General features: G+C 42.4%; 1 protein-coding gene across 3 annotated transcripts in view; it reads right to left on the reverse strand.

The window, feature by feature from the left end:
* SATB2 (SATB homeobox 2) overlaps window positions 1-16,206 on the reverse strand; it is a 166,527-nt gene that overhangs the window by 82,969 nt on the left and 67,352 nt on the right. For all 3 annotated transcript variants that reach the window (XM_073306320.1, XM_073306321.1, XM_073306319.1), the window contains exons 4-6: window positions 11,808-11,934; window positions 8,506-8,629; window positions 3,631-3,733 (exon numbers count right to left, since the gene is read on the reverse strand). In XM_073306320.1, coding sequence (XP_073162421.1) covers window positions 3,631-3,733; window positions 8,506-8,629; window positions 11,808-11,934 — 354 coding nt within the window. The remainder of the gene's footprint in view (window positions 1-3,630; window positions 3,734-8,505; window positions 8,630-11,807; window positions 11,935-16,206) is intronic.

Below are 16,206 nucleotides of genomic sequence, written 5' to 3' on the forward strand. Positions count from 1 at the left end.
CCTCTTTGATACATTGGTTCACGCCAACTACTGCTTGGTGTCAAACGTTCTGTTTCTGAGCAAACTCACAGAGAATCTAGCCACAGGTCAATTACAAACATCTAATTTAAACTAATATCCAGTCCCCAAAATCTGGATTCAGGCCAGGCCATGGTCAGAAACAGTTTTAGTGCCACCAACGATCTCCTGCAATAAATGGATGGTGAGCAGACATCCGTTCTCATCTTCTTTGACACGTCTGCAACATTTGACATTGTTGACTACAAGATACTGCTGTCTAGCCTGAGAGAGATGGCAGAGGTCCACTGGAATGTGCTAAAATGGTTTGAGTCCTTCCTGCAGGGACACATCCAAACCATGCTAGTGGGAAACTATGCCTCCACCACTAGACCCCTCATTTGTTGAGTCCCACAAGCGTCAATTCTTTCTCCATGCCTTTTCAACATCTATATGCAGCCAGTAGGTGAAATGAACACACAACACAGACTTAAGTGAGAGACATGTAATGACATACAGCTTTACCTTTCCTATAAGAAATATGAACAGAAGCATGACCAATGCATTGGCTGTCAAACTAATGATCCATCAAGCCACATATCCTGTCTTCCGACAGTGACCAGTACCAGATGCTTCAGAGGGAATTAAAAGAACATGATCCATCTCCTGTCATCCACTCCCAGCTTCTTGCAGATGGAGGTTCATGGACACCTAAAGCATGGAGTAGAGTCACTGACCATCTTGGCTGATAGACATTGATGGACCTATCCTCCATGAACTTATCTAATTCTTTTGTGAACCCAGTTATACTTTTGGCCTTCTCAACATCCCTGGCAACATGTTCTACAGATTGACCGTGCATTGTGTGAAGAAATTCTTACATATGTTTGTTTTAAACCTGCTGCCTATTAATTTCATTGGGCGATCCCTAGTTCCTGTGTTTTGTGAAGGAGTAAATAACACTTCCTTATTCACTTTCTCCACACCATTCATGATTTTACACACCTCTAACATATCCCCCTTAGTCATATATTTTCTAAGCTGAACAGTGTTTTTAACCTCTCCTCGTACAGAAGTTGTTCCATACCCCTAATCATTTGTGTTTCCTCTGAACCTTTTCCAATTCTAATGTATCTTTTTTGAGGTGGGGTGACCAGAACTGCATGCAGTATTCAGCGTGTGGGCGTACAATGAATTTATATAGTGGCATTGTGATATTTTCTGTCTTACTACTTATCTCTTCCCAAACGGTTCCTAACATCATTAGCTTTTTTGACTGCTGCTGCACATTGAGTGGATGTTTCTGGAGAACTATCCATGATGACTCTAAGGTCTCTTTCCTGAGTGGTAACAGCTAATTTAGACTCCATCACTTTGTATGTATAGTTAGGATGATTTTTTCCCCAATGTACAGTACTTTGAATTCATCAACACTGAATTTCATCTGCCATTTTGTCACCCACTCAGTTTAGTGAGATTCCTTTGTAACTCTTTGCAGTCAGTTTTGGACTTAAATATCTTGAGTAATTTTGTATTGTCCGCAAACTTTCTCACCTCACTATTTGCCCCCTTTTCCAGATCATTTATGAATATGATGAACAGCACAATTTCCAGTACAGATCCTTGGAGGATCCCATTATTTACCTCTCTCCATTATGAAAACTAACCATTTATTCCTACCCTTTGCTTCCTATCTTTTAACCAGTTACTGATCCATGAGAGGACCTTTCCTCTTATCCCATGACTGCTTACTTTGCTTAAGAGCCTTTGGTGAGGGACCCTGTTGAAGACTTCTGAAAGTCCAGGTACATTATTTCGACTGGATCACCCTTGTCCACATGCTTATAGACACCCTCAAAAGAATGATAATAGAATGGTGAGCATGATTTCCCTTTACAAAAGCCATGTTGATTCTTCCCCAACATATTATGCTTTATCTGTGTTTGATCATTCTGTTCTTTACTATAGTTTCAACCAATTAGCCTTGTAGTGAAGTTAGTCTTACAAGACTGTACTTGCCAGGATTACCTCTGGAGTCTTATTTAAAAATTTGGTGTTACATATCACCAAGATGGCCCAGCGCTTGAATGAAATCAGCTGGTGGATGAAGAGCAGTTGGTTGGAGCTGAACCCAAGCAAAACAAAGAGATATGCTAGTGGGCAGAGGAAAGCATTTTGAAGAGTTTGCAGTAACTATGCAATTCCTTTAGCTGAAGACACACACCTACAAGTGGTCAATCAGTCTGTAGTTTAGGAGTACTCTTGGATTCTTTGCCGACATTTAACTCTCACATACCAGTGTTCATTTCCAGTTACTAGAAGACTCCAACCCATCCTGGCAGATGATAAGCTAGCCTTGGTTATACATATCTACAACACCCACCATCTGGACTAAAATAATGTGATATACCTGGGCAGGAAGCCATCAGTCCTTAGGAAACTCTAACTAAAACAAAACACTGCAATGTATCTTCTTAGCAACCACAAGCTATCATGAGCACATCAAACCTGTCCTCTGCTCTCTCTCCACTGGCTTCCCAAAGAATATCAAGTCAAATTTAAGGTCTAAGACCTTATCTTCATGGTCCTCAATGGCCTGAACCCAGCATATCTAAAAAAGAGACTTAAGTTCTTAGATGAAGACTCTGGCCAACAAGTCCACTCTTCAGGCAAAATAGAACTTTCTACCATAAGGGCAAATCTAGTCTGTGCAGAAGACAGTACTCGGGGTTGGTCCGAGATTGCGGAACAAAGAACCATCACAAACCTCCCACCTCCCCTTCAAATACAAGGCGCACTTCTTCAGCCATACTTTGTCTCACAGAAATACATAGCAGCATGTGTATTTAAAAGAAAACTCCACCAAAACAAAACATTGCATTGTACACACAATTCTCCCCCTGAGGAAAGGGCAAGAGAAAGAACAAATTACCAATGACAGATGTTAGTAACGTCATGTAATGCGCTGCTGGAAGACACTCAGTCATTATGGCAACAAGGGCGTTATAAGAACCTACATAAAATAATGTTCCTGTATGAGACATTAGTATTTCACCAACTAACATAATTCCATTTCATATCATAAAAATAACGGGCCACTTTCAGTTTGGTACAAGTAGGAATAGTTGGGATGAATTTAGCCCAGTGCCTCCAAGCAACTTGGTCTCAAATGCACTGCTACTATCTAAATTCCAGGAATGCCAATACACTTAACCATATTTAAACAGAAAGCGAGGACACATTTAACTTAGGAAGACAAATTTTTAGTTTTCATAAATAAAATATGATGAAGGTGGTTTACATAGCAATTTAACTTTACAATCCAGATCTTCTAGAGCAGATTTTTTTTCCAAGATGTTTTAGTTTTCTTACACACACAGTTGATCCTTTCAATGCAATTACAGTCTAAAATGTGACGTAACTCGCATGTTTTCTTTAAAAATCTTTCCTTTCACACCATCCTTGTTCATAATGCACTGGATTTAATTTCCAGTGTGCTACAACTGTGCCCTCTTTGCGGACAAATTCACTAATATTATTAAGGCTTATCATCACTCTTACTTAAAACAAAATTTCAAACAGTCAAACACAGTTCATTGGCTTGGAAATTAACAATAACTGAAGTTAATTTACCTTTAATCTTCTTGTACTTCTTATACCATCTCCCAAACTCCTGGCACTTGGTTGCTGATACATTGGCATAGTATGTGCTATTTACAATGGATGAAATCATACTCTGGAAGTAGAGGAAGACAGAAAGTGTGTTAAAAAATAATGAAAACTCTTTTCCAGAGCTAGTCAATGACATGCAAGCTCACATTGATCACCCATTTGTGCCTTCAAAACCTAATGCAGTCACTGTGAAGGACTCAAAATTGGCTGTATTTCCCACTCTACATCCCCAGACATGATTACTCTGGTTCACGAATAATGCAAAAAAGGTGCTGTTTGAACCAAGACTCCTATCTCCAGCTCCTACTGACTTGTCATTTTAATTTATACTTGTGATGTCACAGAATCTTCATACTAAAAGCATAACTAGAGGCAGTGACACGTTGGGGGACACACACATTAGACACAAGGGGTAAGAACAATTGTGATTTAGGAACCAGATTCTAAAGGTAAGGTTAGCATGCATAATCCAAATAATGCTTTTCAGCTGCTTCTGTTCTGCTTTCAGCTGCAACAAGACCACACAGCCAAGAACTGGAGAACATCCGTGCTACTCGCTGCAGAACAACAGTTAGGCAAATAAGTTAAATTAATATAATTTATAGAAACGTGTGATTAGCTGTTGTGTGAAAAATCACTCAACAGAAAAATTAATAGTGCTATTCAGAGCAGATTAAACTAAATACACTACAGTTTCAAAGTAACCAAGGGCCACAACAAAATGTGGTACAGCTAAAAGATTTAAACTACTTCACCACCATCCCCAAAGTAACCAAGGGCCACAACAAAATGTGGTACAGCTAAAAGATTTAAACTACTTCACCACCATCCCCACCCTTTGCAGGTATCCTCTGGCAACTACTGCTACAATGCAGCTGGAAGATACTAGGTAGAGTGCTCTGCAGCACTTGACACACACAAAAATATTTTACATTTGGGGCACTTTTGGCTGTATGGTGGAACATAGTTTTGTCACGGGTACTTGTCTCAGTTTTATAGAGTAAATAATTGTTAATAACTTTTAAACTCTTCCAGAGCTGAATCATTCCATTATGTGTATATCTACATAGATCTATACACACACATTCACTCTAAAGCCCAAGAAGTTTAACAAGATGTGAGAGCCAAAGCACCCTTTCTTGAAATCACATTTTTTATAGCTACAGTCATGCCAGGTTTCAGAGAAATGTTGGCACCTGTTATGACACTTCTGCATAGTAGAAGAGATTAGAGAGATAGCATGACCTCAAAGCAATTGCAAGCTATTTACCACAGCTTCCAGCTCTGGCACACAGGCCCCTCTAGGCTCATGTGTAAAATGGGGTCTTATCCATGGCTGTTAAACTACTAGCTAGGCTCACTTCTGGCTTACTCCACTTTTACAGTGTTCTAAAAAAAATCCCATCCTGTTCAAGATCAATTCTGTATTTATTCAGCCCAGTCTGCTACTCTGTTGCAACCTCAAAAGATTCCAGTTTTCCCGACCCCTTGAGTTTTGGAGGTATTAGGAGGTTGAGAAGAAATTACTTTAGAGAGACTTAAGGAAGATTGGATGGTACAGATTAGTTTCCGTCTTTGAGGCATGAATTAACTTTAAACACAGAGGTTCCTCTTCCCTTTCACTTTCACATTTCCACTAAGCTGCAGTATGGGGAATTCAAAGTAGCTATGAAATAAGAGCTGGGAATTTTTTTTTTTAAATGTATGTTCTAATCACCAAAACTCAGCTTCAATTTTCTAGTTAAAATTCATATTTTGAGACCTACACCTAGTACCATAACAGTCAGCAGCACCTCCTTCCCTATTAACCCTTGCTTGTTCCTGAGGAAACAGAAGACTTTTGAGGGCATAACAGAGTGGAAACTTTAGCTGGAAGAAGCAGCTCTAAAGAGTTTATTTTTCCAGCAGGTTTTTCTTTAAGCTCTCACAGCTCTACAATAAATGGGCATTACTAAGATTATAGCTGTGGTGGTTCTGAGGAAGAAAAATGGGGCAGAAATTCCTCTTCCTACCCCCGGTGGGTGAACAGCTTCATTACATCCACGTGGAAAGAAAGCTGGCATCTGCCTGATAATGTATACTAGAACTAGCAGAGGATTCATATAAACAAGATATAATGTCGTAAGTTAAAATAAAAGGAGAAAACTATGGAATGGAAACAAAAACCACCAACCCACAACAAGGAAATGAAGTTTATACAAGTATGCAAAATACATGAACAATACTGGAATGATTAGCACAGTACCCTGCTTAACTGGGATTTATTTGTCTGAACAGCAGCCTTATGCTAAAGGCGGCTAAGCTGCAAATACATAATACACCTAGCAGGAGAAACAGAACAATTGTAAATCAAAGCCAATGATTACACTGCCCATTAGTGGCAATCAGAATCTCCATCTGGGCTGCAAGAAGAGCTCATACACCAAGAACAAGAGCTGGAGCATAGTACTGGTGAGAAAAAAAAGCCCCTTTCCACTTCTATACAGAGGGAAACTCAATGCACTGTGAACACATTATTAAACAGCAGCATTTACTCCGCAGTTGGACTCCTAGGAGACAGCTCTGTAATTTGCCGCTGTCAATAATATATTAACCACAAGGGGGTTGTAATGACATTTCACATTTGGTGCGGTATTTTTTTAAAACTGATTTGGGAGAAGGAATTGTATTCAAGGCAAATTCAGATAATGGCAATAGACAGCTCCTATACAACCTTCCACTGTATCTTTTACATTTTGGAAGCCATGACAACAGAGGTTACAACTTTTTGTGGTTCTAATGCAAGAAATGCATTCATTATGGTCCAGCTTCTGGAGTTCATCGCCATTCAGCAAATCACTTAAGCACATGCTTAAAGGTAAGCATGTGCAAATGCCTTGCTGAATTAGAACCCACAAAAGGATGTCTCTGTACCTTTATTCTCTGCATAATCACCAGGATAGAAATTCTTTCTCCTACAGTTCTGCCATCAGTAGTCTTGCTAATGTATGTCAGGATGAGTTTATAGAGAGGTAAGCCAACTGGCATATTCCCATATGAAAACTGATGGAAAACATCCCTAAACAGTGAATGAATGCCACCACATAACATGGCTCACTGTTCAGTTATACTGGATAGTGGTACAGGCCAGGTGCACTGGGACACACAGGATTGAAGACCAGTCTCCCTCCACCTGAGAGTTGCAGGTATCTCATCTCATTTCACTTCTTGAAATGTAATTTTGATATGCTAGTTTTGTTACCATCAGCCAAAGAGCCCCAACCTACTTGCTGGAACCTTCGCTAGCCAATCAATTTCTCCTCTTGCAGTGTCCATTCTATATATAAAGGCAAACACTTAAAGTGTTGTTCTACTCCAGGGGTGGCCAACCTGTGGCTCCGGAGCCGCATGCGGCTCTTCAGAAGTTAATATGCAGCTCCTTGCATAGGCGCTGACTCCAGGGCTGGAGCTACAGGTGCCAACTTTCCAATGGGCTGGGGGGTGCTCACTGCTCAACCCCTGGCTCTGCCACAGGCCCTGCCCCCATTCCCCAAGGTCCCTGCCCCTTCCCCCGACCCTGCCATGCCCTCACTCCTCCCACCCCACCCTCACCCCCACCCCCGAGCCTCCAGCGCACGCAAAACAGCTGATTGCAGGAGATATGGGGAGGAGGGGGAGGCACTGACAGGTGGGGCTGCCAACGGGCGGGAGGCACTGGGGGCTGGAGAAGGGGAACTGATGGGGGGCTGCTGACGAATTACTGAGGCTCTTTGGCAATGTACATTGGTAAATTCTGGCTCCTTCTCAGGCTCAGGTTGGCCACCCCTGTTCTACTCTGTAAAAGTAACACCTTCTTATGCAACACATCCACTCTTGTATTCAGAGTCACTTCAGTAAGCAATGTGTTTAGCATTTAAGGGTTGTTCGTTTATTTTTTGGACAGAAGGGGGAAGAGGTTAACTATAAAAGACATTTTTTCATGTTTTAAAAAGACAATATAAAAGCAATATATTAACAGCTCTACCTCTGTTCTAGTGAAGTTTTTTGTCAGGTAATATGAATCACTGGATGTTGGCTTTTTTGGTGGTGCAGAAGGGTGCTCAGCTAACCTTGCCAACTTTATACAAGTCTTCATGTAAGAAATTTGAACTAGAGCTCAGATTCATCAGGAGTCCGAACTGCAGTTGTGTCCTCACTGCAAGTGACAAAGTTGTACTGCATAAAGTTTCTCTCTCTATTAACACATACACACACACACACTTTTGTTGTGTTTTCCTAGAAACTGGCACCACACTGATGAGAGTCATATACATTTCTTTGTAATCAGAGACTGATGAAAACTGTGTGTGTCCCTAAAGTATGCTGCAGGCTTCTACCAGTGAGGATAAGCTGCTGTTGCAATACAGAATGTTGAGTGGTAGTACAAAATTCGGAGAGGATATATATGGAGAACTTGGGGTCCCTTTGAAGTTGAGGTCACAAGCCAGCTGATCGCCTTCCAACAACACATCACAAAAAGAAAAAGAGTACTTGTGGCACCTTAGAGACTAACCAATTTATTTGAGCATGAGCTTTCGTGAGCTACAGCTCACTTCATCGGATGCATACTGTGGAAACTGCAGAAGACATTATATACACAGAGACCGTGAAACAATACCTCCTCCCACCCCACTCTCCTGCTGCACCACAATTAAAGAGTAAAGAGATAATTTCCCAAGTGGATTGAAATTTCTCCTTTTTAATTTAAAAAAAAGGATTAAACATTTCTGGAATTTTTTCTTGTAAACACCTTGCTAAACAGTTCCTGGCTTTGGATTTTATAAAGCTGGATCCTCTAGTACAGGTAGAAGCACTGACCTGGGAGAGAGGGCATTCTTTGGCTAATGTGCTCTGATTCATCTCTTTAAGCAGTTCCTTTAAGGCATTGCGGACTGTGGCATGGTTCCACTGCTCTGCTGGCAAGTCTTCCAACTTTGAACAACTGCGAAAAAAGAAAGCAGAAAAATCAGACGGAAACATCACCAGCAAGGAAACCTGCTCTCTTTGTGCAACCATAAATCTTTGTGAAGACATCCCCACTTTACAGTCCCGTGCTCAGACCTTTCTTTAAAGTACATCTTTTTTTTCTCATCCCCATTCCCCCCAACGAGACATATGCTGCAACTAAGAGAATTACACCACATGCCAGAAATCCTAGCTAAGCCTACATAAGTGATGTAACATGTGTGCCTAGCCATTTCCTTTGGGGCCTGAAGGAGTGCAAAGTGCTCTGCTTAATGCAGGCCACACAAATGACTGGGAAAGGCAGCCTCTTAGGCACAGATAGATGCTCCTGCTGGAATAGAAAAAAAATTACACAACACGCTTAAGTAGTGAGAGACGCCCTCATTCTGGAGGGGCAAGGCTTTGGTCTAAAACAGAATTCTGTTCTATATTGGTATATATCCTGCCCTCACCACCGTAGTATCTGAGCACCTTCCACCTGTCACGTCTTGGTCACTCTCACTCTCATTCTCTTGGTAGGTGGGGAATTGCATGTGTTTTTGTAGCGTTCTGTTTCGGGAAGGTTACATTTCAGGTGCATTTGGGTGTTGTAAGGTTGTTTGGTTTTTTTTAAGTACCCACGCTCTGTGTTTGTATTAGAATAGGCAAGGTCAAAGAAATGTGCCTTGCAATCAGTGAGGAAGGCGGGGAAGTTTGTGACAACTGTTTGTTCCTGGGAGACTTTGTTTCAGTCTCAGACTGACCCATGAAACTGTTCTGTCTCCTGCACAGATGAGCTTTACCCTTATGCTAGAAAGTGCCTTTGTGTCTGAGGAGGGGAGTTGTTGACCAGAGTCTTCATCTCCGAACTTGAGGCTCTTTCAGACATGCTGGGCCCAGACCATTGACTGCCCTGGTGATAAGGACCAAGATCTTAAATTTGACTTAATGTTTGGGAGGCCAGTGCAGAGAGCAGAGGGTGGGTATGATGCTCTCACAGTAGCCTGTGTTGCTGAGGAGATGCACTGCAGCATTCTGTACTAGCTGGAGTTTCCCAAGGGCTGATGGCTTCCTGCCCAGGTATATCACATTACTGCAGTCCAGCCAAGAGGTGACAAAGGTGTGAGTAATTGAGGCCTGGTCTTTATCCACCAGGAGGGAAGAGAGGCAACTGGAGATGACAGAGTGTTATTCATAAAAGCTGCTATGTGAGAGGTTGGTGTTAGTAAAGAATCCAAGAGTGCTCCTAAACTACAGACTGAATTGACCAATTGTGGGCACATGACTTCAATCAAGGAGACTTAGTTGGAGACACTTTTCTCTGCCTATCAGCACACCTTCTGCCTTGCTCAGGTTCAGTTTCAGCCTGCTATTCTTCATCTATGAGCTGATCTCCTCCAAGCATTGGGGCATCCTGGTGGTCGTAGTGTGGGCATATGTGGTGAAGGACAGGTAGAGCTGTGTGTCATCCGCATATTGTTGGTCCCTGAATCCATGCTTGTGACATTATTCACAATGCTGTCTGACCATTTCACCTAGCTGCTGCATGTTGAAAAGGACTGGAGAGAGAACTGATCTTTGTGGGACTCCACAGATGAAGGCAGAGTGCAGTGGCAGAGGTGCAGCTTCCCATCACTACTCGTGTGTGTGTTCCTCCAAAAAACATTTTAACACATTACCCAGGACTCCTACCTCCTCTCTCGGGCAAGACAGCAGTATCTTATGGTCAACAGTGTCAAATTTTGCAGAGAGGTCAAGGAGGAGGAGAATGGATGTTTGCTCCATTGAGAGCATTGCCATCAGTGACACTAAAGCTATTTCTATACCATGTCCTGACCTGAATCCAGATTATGCCTGGTCTGGTATATTAGCTTCAATTAGAAGAGTTTATAGTCGGCCTGTGGCTAGCTTATCTGTGAGTTTGCTAGGTAACAAAAGATTTTACACTGAGCAATAGTTCACCAGAACTGAGCTATTAAGAGGGCAGATTTCTTCAGTGTCATTCTGGGGTGGATATTCATTTAGGGTGTTTAGTGCTTCTTAAGCGGAAAAAAATATTGCCATTGATTAAGTAAGTGAGGTGGAAAGTATGCAGTGCCATAAGTTTCAAAGTACTAGGCAGCTCCAGTGTAATGCATAGAGTCAACTCAACCATGCAGTACCGATTTCATACATGCACACAAAGTGGGGCAAGACCCTCTGTTGTTTTGCAGGAGGTTTTTGCAATGGGATTTACTTGATGGTGCTCGGATACAACAGCCATGAGACTCCTAATTATGATAAAGTCAGAATGAACCTTTTCATGTGGGCCAGTTATTTCATAATACTCCACTGTTTCTTACTCCTTCCTCTAAAGCATCCTGATCACTGGACTATGGCAGATGGGCCAACTGTTTGACCTAGTGAGGTACATCCTAGGTTAAACAGAGTTTCTTAAGAACTGGGTGGGCGCTTTGCTGAGGCCATCTGGAGAATTCTCCACCCTTTTCAGTGAGCAGCCCAGTAGCCTCCATCTTCTTTAAATGGGCAGGATGTAGAAGAGAAAAAATATATAAAATAAAAAGAGTGTGTAGAATTGTCAGACAGCAGCTACCGCTTTGTCCATCTGATGTTCAAGAGTAGGAAATAGTTTAAATTACCAGATGGAGCAGTAGAGGCAGGCTCTCCCCACCATGCTAGGATTGGCCACTGGAGATAAAAAAGACGGCAACAAGCTCTCTGGGCCATCCTGTCTGAGCCACAGTTAGCAGAAAGTCTAGACCCTCATAACCTGAGTCCTGGAAATAGATGAGGTGTTTATTTTTCACATACAATGTGCTAAGCATTTAATCAGGCCTGGAGGACCCATTAAATTAGGAGTTGGGGAAAGTTTCCCTTTAAAGGCTTCAGATCCCTCATGATTGATGGAGTCCCCCCACCCACCTACCTACCCACCTGCCCCATTCCTGCCCCCACTACACCACCGTGGCTTTACTGCTTCAGAAAATAAAATGTAAAAACAGTTGAAGGTTCACCGAGAAAGCTGCATCGTGAAGCACCTTTCCCTTCATTTTCCTTTTCATTTAATCAAAAGCCCAGAAATTAATGAAGACAGGATGTGCTAATCTCTGTAGTAATGCTGTGATCAACGGAGCAGCTCAGAGAATAGAGGAGGACAGATGTTCAGAAACACCCACCTTTGTAATTGGATTTTCAATGTCACAACATGATAGACATCTTGTAGCATGTCGGCTACTGTCGCATCTGGTGCATCGGTCACATAACTGAGGGGGAGAGGGTTCCACCTCCCAAGTTTGATTATTCCTGGAAGAAAAAATATAATACACATCTATAAGCTGTTTATGAAACATTTTGATTATTTGCTTGGTCAGGGTGCTCAGAACCTGCCCTGAGCTTTATTGCAATCCTGAACACAAAGCTATTTCTTTCTGACAATTGAGCCTAAGTGGAGGGGAAGGAATATATTTTGAATTGTAAACAGAGAGCTGTTTACATCTTCATGTTTCTTGAATTATTATAGAGAAGTAAAGGATGCAGCCCCCCACACAGCATCACCTTTCCTCATCCCACGAAAGCCTGCACTTTCTAAGTTAAGAGAAGCTTTAAATACCCTGTTCTCCTGATTTGAAAGCCTGCACAACCCTTAAGTAAATAGAAGATTTGGTTTTGAATTGAACAAGAAAATTCCTGTGTGTGGGCTCAGCACACAGTTACATCCTGACTGTGGTGCGATTCCCAGCACAAATAGCATTTGAAATCGATGAAGTCGTTAGAGTTCACTCCCAGATATGCGTTTCACCAGGCAGATGGTTGCTTTCTTTGGCAAAAAGTGACAGTGCTGTACTTGACCACATATTGAAAATAGCACAGCTGTCTTCCAGGTCCCTGTTTATACCTCTGCTCCTTCAGTAACAGCAGCAACACCCTTTCTAGATAGGCTTGTTGCAAGAGACAGTGAGTTCCCATGCGATAGTGCAAACTCTTTAGTGCAGAAACCTTCTCTTCTTTTAAATGTTTATATAATGCCTAGCACACCCTGGGCACTACCAGAAACAATTAATAATTATTAGAAAGGATGGACTTCCAGGGAAGCCCAGAAAACAGAGAGACTTTAGGAATATAACGAGGCACAGTGCTGCCTTGTGTGGGTACACAGCATAGTGGGCAGATGTCTGCTGTTCTGCTTCACTCCATCTCCTCAGCTCGGTTACTGGCTTCCTCTTTGTTTAATCTGCTTATCGTCTCTGGGCCCAGTCCTTCAAGATACCAAACACCCTTGTTCCCACTTAAATTGACAGTGCTCGAGACCTGGTCTTTGGCCCGTTCACACCCATTCAAGACTCCAGAAAAGATCAACAAGGCAGTCTGCGAACATTATCAAAAGCAACACAGAGATGACTGTTCACAATACTGTTACCTGGTGACACCACACTATTGCATATCTATCTGCAAGCTCTTATAATAATCCAACACCTTTGTTCTAAATGGGAAGCAACAACTCATGACAACCCGGCCTATCAAGAAAACTCACTGGAAATCTTCTGAGGTGATATCATGATGCTAAAATTAACGCAGTTCCCCACATGCACCATTTTACCAACGCTGATGATGACCAAATCTGAACTTTGAGTTGCATCTAGACTTATCAAAGCTCCTGTAAAGGTGGTTATGAGACGGCAAATCAAAGGCTTTGTGAAAATGGTAGCCCAATGGTCTCCCTTACTGCATGAGATACTTGGCACAGTGCTAATACTATGGGAATATTTTCTCTGTTTCTGCATAACACTGCCAGGACAATTTTGGTACAACTACTCTCCCCACTTGTAGCATTTCAGTACGTGCATATAGATTTCTTGGGAAACAGATCTGCAGGTGGTTCACGGCACATTTCATTACCATGTACAGACCCTGAGAGGGAAGCCAGAGTAGGCCATTACCTTTGCTAGTTCAAAGTCTCAATCTGATACGCTGGTATAGACTCAGTAGCTTCATTTCAAGAGTAGGTTATGAAGCTTTTGGTAAGGGTAGAATCTCGTCCACGACAAACCAAGTTAATAATTGTTGCTTGACATCCAATGCTTGGAAGTGGGGCATACACAGAACAAAAACGTTTAAATGATGCACTGTTTCAGTATTAAGATTTAACAATCTGGTGCTGAATATGCTGCAGTATAAATAGTGCCTGGACTCGGATCCAGTAAAGTAACACACAGCACTCATTCACAGTATCATATGTCTCCAGAGCTGGCTCCTCAAGCCATATTCCACTTGCCAAGGAAAGCTGTTTTTCTGAAGGGGATAGTTTACTTCATGTTATCTCTGGAGACAATGAGAAGTACACATAGTACAGCATACATTAGTCATGAAATGAGCATCAAGGGTCCACTGAGTGAAACACATGCTAGTGAAACAGTTTAGCTGCCAACTTCCCTTGCCCCTTCTAATACCATGTAATAATTTAACACAAAGTCACCTGAAAAATCCAGAAATCTATATCAGCTTCGCAGAACACTGGCCTTCCTATTTTTGATCACTTCAAGTTTCCATATAACTGAAAAAATAAGCATCATATGTGCCCTATAAGTCACATCTACATTGGTCACATTTTACAAGAGGCTGTATTCTTCATTCAGTTACAGGAACCTCCGTGAGAGAATACCATCTCCAAGTGTTTGGTGCTGGCAGCGCTGGAGAGACAAAAAGGCAGTAGAGGTCACTGGAGTTTGCAAGGAGTTGTCCCAGCCTGGGAAAGTTCAAAGCAAAACCACAGGCCAAAGCATCATGGGAAATACTCTATAAATCACTTTACAGGAAATGTCTGCTACTACTGGTAGTTAGATAGATTTTCTATCCTTCTCTACAGTCGGAAAGGAAACTCTTTTGGCTGGAATTAGACAAACACAGGTGTTACCCTAATGCCTGGGCATGTTAACACCTACTGTGAGTCCTTTACACCTTGTTACAGCACTGCTGATGCACGCTATTATTGCAGCCGGTGTGATTTGATGGGTGACATTTTTTAAAATATATCTTGAGTTAGTCCCTAGGCTAGCCAGAAGCCATGATTTCCATCCAGCACTTCAGCGGGCTCCACAGGGGGTTCCGTTCACGGCACTGTAGCTGCATTTAAGGCATCTGTTGTGTTGCAGGTGGGATGTGGGTGCCGGCTTGTTTAAGCACGCCAGTTCTCTTTCTCTCAAATAACTTTCCATCAGGATTTGAGCAGCACATACAGTCATAGTTTGGCTAGAGGCTCCCTTCTCATTTGTTCCCACTCTCAAGGGGATTTTAATGCGGCATTCATCATGATAGGTGAACGCCAGGATAGCTAGGCATAATCTTCCTAGATACATACCTTAATGGCCTAATTTCCAATTTTTAAGGTTGTGGTCTTTAATTATGCAACTTCACTTGTATTGTATAGAGTTTTTATCTTGTATTGAGCCCGAAGGGTAATCAACCCCCTGCAGCTGGCCTGGGTCAGCTGACTCCGACTCATGGGCTCAGGCTCCAAGGCTGTAAAATTGCAGTGGAGATGTTTAGGCTCAGACGGGAGACCAAACTCTGGGATCCCACAAGAGAGGAGGGTCCCTGAGCCCGGACTCCAGCCTAAGCCTGAATGTCTACACTGCAATTTTACAGTCCTGCAGTGTGAAGCCTGTCAGTTGACAAGGACTAGCCGGGAGTATATTCAATTGCAGTGGAGGCATACCCTGTGAGACTTAGAGAGAGTGGGAGAATCAGTGAGGCACTTTATAAATGATTACTGAACAAATACTCTATTTTAAACCTGAACAACATTCCTCCTTCCTTAATACTGTTTGAGGAAGAGATGCAGCAGAACTCTCAAGAAATCTGTTGGCAGATCCTTTTATGACTTCACAACCTTTTCCCATTAACTAATTCAATCACTCATTCACAAACCAATGACCCCTTTGGGGCTCTTTTTGTGGAGTGTTGGCAAACAGTGCACAAATGCTAATTGCCAGGAGTTTATTCACTAAGTTACTAGGTCAAGCTGAGGAGATTTTGAGGCCTTGCCAACAGGGAGGAACCACCTGTGTCCTGGAACAACCTTCAAAAACTGACCTTTAAATGGTTTGGTGTGAAACCGCCCGTTAGAGGAGGCCAAAAAAAAAAAAAATCTTTTAAATGGTTTTGTCTGAAGAACATTTTTCAACAACTGTTTTAAAGAAGTTATTCTCCCTCCACTCTGTTTGGCTGAAGGCAGGTCTATACTATGGCAGTGATCGATGCTCTGAGATCAATCCACCAGCAGTTGATTTAGCTGGTCTAGTAAAGACCCACCAAATCGACTGCAGATTGCTCTCCAGTCGACCCCTGTACTCTACCCCTGACAAGAAGAGTAAGGTAAGTCGACGGGAGACTTTCTCCCGTCAACCCCCCGAGGTGTAGAACCCGCGGTAACTCGACCTAAGGTACGTCGACTCCAGCTACGTTATTCACGAAGCTGGAGTTGAGTAGCGTATGTCGACTTACCATGGTAGTGAAGACATAGCCTCAGATGTGTTAGCCGGAGCATTTTCAAGATTAGCTCCTGAAAACCGTTGCCCT

Source organism: Lepidochelys kempii, chromosome 11 (assembly GCF_965140265.1).
Source record: "Lepidochelys kempii isolate rLepKem1 chromosome 11, rLepKem1.hap2, whole genome shotgun sequence".
Lineage (NCBI taxonomy): Eukaryota > Metazoa > Chordata > Testudines > Cheloniidae > Lepidochelys > Lepidochelys kempii.